Source organism: Parasteatoda tepidariorum, chromosome 10 (assembly GCF_982258835.1).
Source record: "Parasteatoda tepidariorum strain Cologne lab strain chromosome 10, Ptep-v5.0, whole genome shotgun sequence".
In the NCBI taxonomy this organism is placed as follows: Eukaryota; Metazoa; Arthropoda; class Arachnida; order Araneae; family Theridiidae; genus Parasteatoda; species Parasteatoda tepidariorum.
The window spans coordinates 72509426-72514863 of NC_141764.1; the positions used below are offsets into that span (position 1 = coordinate 72509426).

Here is a 5438-nt window from a genome sequence, read left to right on the forward strand (position 1 = left end):
TTAAAATTTAAGATTTTCAAAAACTGTAATTAGTTTTCGAAATTATATTTTAATCAAAAATTTTTCTCTGTCTTTCGATCATCACTTACTATGACAATGATTTCGTTTTTTTATGATGTAGAAGAATATCATCCGCAAAATATAACCTTAATTTTGATTTAAATGTCTGTGACTTCAAAAATTATGTATTATTTATTAACTTAATTTAAATTTTGCACCGAAATATTATAAACTATTGTTGATTTAAAAATATTTTGGTACTTATTAATGAAATTTAAGGGTACTATATCTAACATTAGTTTCACTATATTACAATAGATGGCGCCACTAAGGTATTCTTACTTCAAAATTTGACCTTTAATAGACGGGAGTGCAATCAATCAATCAATTACCGCCACTGTTAGAATTCTATACTGAAAACAGTGAGTGAATTGCACCAATATAATTGAAAATCTATACAAAGAGCTCTAAAACAGTTATTTCTATGCAGATCGCATTCATATAACATTATCTTCTTCATTCTGAGAACAGAAATAAATGGACTGATAAAATAACACTTTCTTCCTGCTGTCAGTAACTAAAATTACTTCTGTGCATGCCTAAATATTAAAAAAAAACGTGTTTTCTGTTCAATTTCATGTAATTAATAATCTGTTCATGCCGTGTGTGTTATACGCTTTCTGGCGGAAGGAGATATTATTATTGAAGGCAATATACTGCCTTGACAATAACATTCTATATTGTGTCACTAAAGTGTGACACATTACTGTTTATTTTGGCGAGAAGTTTTTCTAATAACATATAACATTCATTTTGCAGTGTGTCTAAGAATGCACTCATTCAATAATGTATTAAATGTAAGGTAATTTTCTACATAAATATGTTCATTGTTTTAGCAGTTTTTTTTGTAAAAAAACAAAAGTTGAATAATTTAATTTAGTTTTGTATGTATGTTAAAATAGAAATATTATAAAAGTTTGTGGGGAAAAAATTTTGCATCTCAATATAATTTAAATTGATCCTTTCTCTGACACACCTATTAATAAATCATATTCTTGTTATAAAGTTATCATATTTCCACCATATTTTATTTTGCTTATTTAAAAAATGTAGTCATAGTAAAAGATTTGATACAACATGATCATTTTGAATTATGTGTTATTGAAGGCCTCTTTATGCTATTAAATGACTTACTTTTGTAGTGAAAATTATTTTGAATTATTGCCGTCATTTTAATTAATGACTAATTATTTTTCCATTATCTAGTAATAGCTATTTGTTTCAAATAAAAACCAAAAATTTTATTTTGAATAGAAAATTTATATTTTTTCTTATATTTCTGTATTTTTATTTTAAATCATTGCAAAGTGAATATATGTCTTCATTTCTTGCAGCATATTCATGATTGTTATTCTAGAGATCTTACTCAACTACACATAATTTATCTACACTTATAAATTAATTTTTTCTCAGAAAAGTAAACATATACTGTAAAAGTGTTTTTCATCCTGTAAGATAATTTTTTCAAAAAGAAGTAATCTCACTAAACACTGCAAATTTAATACTGGTGAGAAATCCTATTCTTGTAGCATAAGAAGAGTATAATAAGAATTTTTCACAAAGAGATCTAACTAGGCACAATCGTGTTAATATGGGTGAGAAGCTTTATTCTTGTATATGTAATAAGAGTTTTTCCTGTAGAAGTCTACTGGCAGTACATTACCGTGTTCATACAGGTGAGAAGCCTTATTGTTGTAGTGTATGTAATGCGAATTTTACACAAAGAAGTAATTTGACTCAACATAGTCATGTTCATACAGGTGTGAAGCTTTATTCATGTACTATATGTAGTAAGAGATTTTCATCAAAACATGATTTGACTCAACATACTCATGTTCATACTGGTGAGAAACCGTATTCTTGTAGTGTGTGTAATAAGAGTTTTGCGCGAAAAGGTCAATTGACTGCACATAGTCGTGTTCATACAAGTGAGAAGCCTTATTCTTGTAGTATATGTTATAAGAAATTTTCATTTAAAGGTTATTTGGCTCAACATAGACGTGTTCATACTGGTGAGAAACCTTTTTCATGTAGTACATGTGATAAGAGATTTTTAAGTAGAGCTTATTTGACGCTTCACAATCGTGTTCATACTGGTGAGAAACCTTATTCTTGTAGTGTATGTAATAAGAGTTTTGCAACAAAAGGTAAATTGACTGAACACAGTCGTGTTCATACAGGTGAGAAGCCTTATTCTTGTAGTATATGTTATAAGAGATTTTCTGTAAAAAGTAATTTGACTAAACATAGTCGTGTTCATACTGGTGAGAAACTCTTTTCTTGTAGTAAATGTAATAATAGATTTTCAAGTAGAGCTTATTTGACGCTTCATGATCGTGTTCATACTGGTGAGAAACCTTATTCTTGTAGTGTATGTAATAAGAGTTTTGCACAAAAAGGTAAATTGACTGCACACAGTCGTATTCATACAAGTGAGAAGCCTTATTCTTGTAGTATATGTTATAGGAGATTTTCACAAAAAGGTAATTTGACTCGACATAGTCGTGTTCATACTGGTGAGAAACCTTTTTCTTGTAGTAAATGTAATAAGAGTTTTTCTGAAAGAGAGAGTCTATTTAAGCACGTTCGAGTTCATACCGGTGAGAAACCTTATTCTTGTAGTATATGTAGTAAGAGTTTTTCTCAGAGAGAGAGTCTATTTAGGCACATTCGAGTTCATACCAATGAGAAACCTTTTTCTTGTAGTAAATGTAATAAGAGTTTTTCTGAAAGAGAGAGTCTATTTAAGCACGTTCAAGTTCATACCGGTGAGAAACCTTATTCTTGTAGTATATGTAGTAAGAGTTTTTCTCAGAGAGAGAGTCTATTTAGGCACATTCGAGTTCATACCAATGAGAAACCTTTTTCTTGTAGTAAATGTAATAAGAGTTTTTCTGAAAGAGAGAGTCTATTTAAGCACATTCGAGTTCATACCGGTGAGAAACCTTATTCTTGTAGTATATGTAGTAAGAGTTTTGCTCGAAGAGCGTGTCTATGTAAGCATATTCGAGTTCATACCGGTGAGAAACCTTATTCTTGTAGTATATGTAATAAGAGTTTCAGACAAGGAAGTCAATTGACTCAACACAGTCTTGTTCATACAAGTGAGAAGCCTTATTCTTGTAGTATATGTTATAAGAGATTTTCAACAAAGGGTACTTTGACTCGACATATTTTTGTTCATACAGGTGAGACGCCTTATTCTTGTAATATATGTAATAAGAAATTTTCAGGTAGAGGTAATTTGACTCGACATAGTCGTCTTCATACTGGCGAGAAACCTTATTCTTGTAGTATATGTAATAAGAGTTTTTCAAAAATAGTTCTTCTAAATAAGCACATTTGTGTTCATACTAGTGAAAAACCTTTTTCATGTAATATATGTAATAAGACTTTTTCAAGAAAGGATTACCTAACTCATCATATTCATGTTCACATTGTTTAGGAACCATATTCTTGTATACAAAAAAAAAAGTTTTTTTTTTTCTACTTACATTCTAATGATATGTTTCAAAAAAGTTTTTTTCTTTCAAAAGACTGACTTAAATGCTTGTGTTTGCACTGGTGTGAAAAAGTTTTTTGTTGTACAATAACGTAATAAGAGTTCTTCTCAGAAATGTCATCTGACTAAATACTGTGTTGTTCCTACTAGCGACAAAGCATATCTTTGAAGTATGTGATGAAGTAGGTTTTTTTTTTTTAAATTATGGTTATCTGAATGTTTACACTCGTGTTCTTACTGGTTGAGAAACCATATTCTTGTAGCGTCTGTAATAAATCTTTCTTAACAAGAGCGAATCGAATTTTGTTGACCCTGCTAAGAAACCTAATTCTTGTCGCAGATGTCAAAAGAATCTTTCTTATAGCATTCTGATTCATATTGGTGCATTCATTTTTACAGCATATGTAAAAAGTAACTGACTGAACACAGACCATTTCTCACTGAGGAAAAATTTTCTTCTTGATTCCATTATAAGTAAAAAAAAATCACAGAAGTGTCATTAGACTTAACACAATTTAATGAAGCTAAAATGTTTTTTTCTTTTTAAAATATTTTATAATGCAGTTTTCGTTGTATTTTTCTGTTTTTACACTTATGTATTGCCTGTAAATAAGCTCCAGTATTGAAAAGTTGTGGATTAAAATGCATTGTTGTAAATACATCTTAGTAGAAGTTGTAACCTTGGTTACTGGTTATAAATTGTCCTTTATTCTCTCCATTAAAATCCTGAGTTGTAAGTAATATTTTTTAATAATAATAATAATAAAGCTTAAATAGCAGCCTTTAATTAAAATTACATGTAACATCTTTTATTTGATGAATGTTTTGAAATAAATAAATTTGGTTTAATTGCAAGTATGAAACAAATGGATGAAGTAATATTTGCTTCTTAAAATCAATTTCTTGTGCTTCAATCTAAATAAGTTTTCCTCATTTTATCAATCTTAAATTTATGTTACAGAAATATAATTGTACTGAATATTATGACAGTTTTTTAAATGATTACTTGATATAAATTTTGTTTATCACATTTGAATGTCTTAGATTGTATAATTTATGAAACTTTTGAAAAAGAACACAAAAGATAACTCAAACTATTAAAAAATCGAAATTCGTTAACTAGTAAGGTTTTGTTTAAATTCTAAAAACTGTATTTTGCTAATTGATTATGCTAAATAATAAAATGTTAAAATAATTTTAATGTGTCATTTGTAATTACTTTCACGAAATAATTTCATGAAATAATTTTCTCGTTATGAGATGTTTATATATGTAAGTGTACGGGTGAGATATTTATTTACTATAGTCCTTTTCTTATAAAGGTTCAGTGAAATTTAAATGTCTTACACAAATTATTGTATTTTATTATTCTGTATATGGTATATGTTATTCTGTATATGTTCATTTAATATTAGACTTTGTATAACAACATAATAGTTAAAAAGTAAGAAATAAACTTTCAAAAATATTTCATAATTCAATGTTCTTTGAAATTAAACACATGTAATCTAAATATCTACTTACCTGAAAATTAGAGTAGGAAGCTTCTTTTAAAAAGTAAAATGTCTGCATACAATGGTGCCGTATTATACTAAACAATTCAAATTCAATGACTTGCTCTGCTTATGGATTATTTATAATGCAGTAGCACTATATAGCGATTAAAAAATAATATTGATTCTTCTTTTTTTGGAGGTGGTCTACCTTAAGAGCACTGCTCACCTTTGGATTACCTACTTTAGTTAAAATCTTAATATTATTTGTAAAGAATAAATAATTTTTGAATTAGTGATAGTAATAAAAGTTAAAATTTGGAATAAAAATTAATGCAATGAATATGTTATGAAATTTTCTAAAAAAGGTGTTTCAATGTTTT

At 27.9% G+C, this 5438-nt stretch overlaps 1 protein-coding gene across 1 annotated transcript; it reads left to right on the forward strand.

The window, feature by feature from the left end:
• Positions 1 to 349: 349 nt before the first annotated feature.
• On the forward strand, positions 350 to 4754 carry LOC107449437 (uncharacterized). The gene has a single exon (XM_043052331.3). The coding sequence runs from the start codon at positions 1652 to 1654 to the stop codon at positions 3503 to 3505; it is 1854 nt and encodes a 617-aa protein (XP_042908265.2). The 5' UTR covers positions 350 to 1651; the 3' UTR covers positions 3506 to 4754.
• Positions 4755 to 5438: the final 684 nt, after the last annotated feature.

What these genes read in the sequence shown, in the direction of transcription:
- LOC107449437 (XM_043052331.3), top strand. Translation starts at nt 1,652, where the DNA reads ATGGGTGAGAAGCTTTATTCTTGTATATGTAATAAGAGTTTTTCCTGT.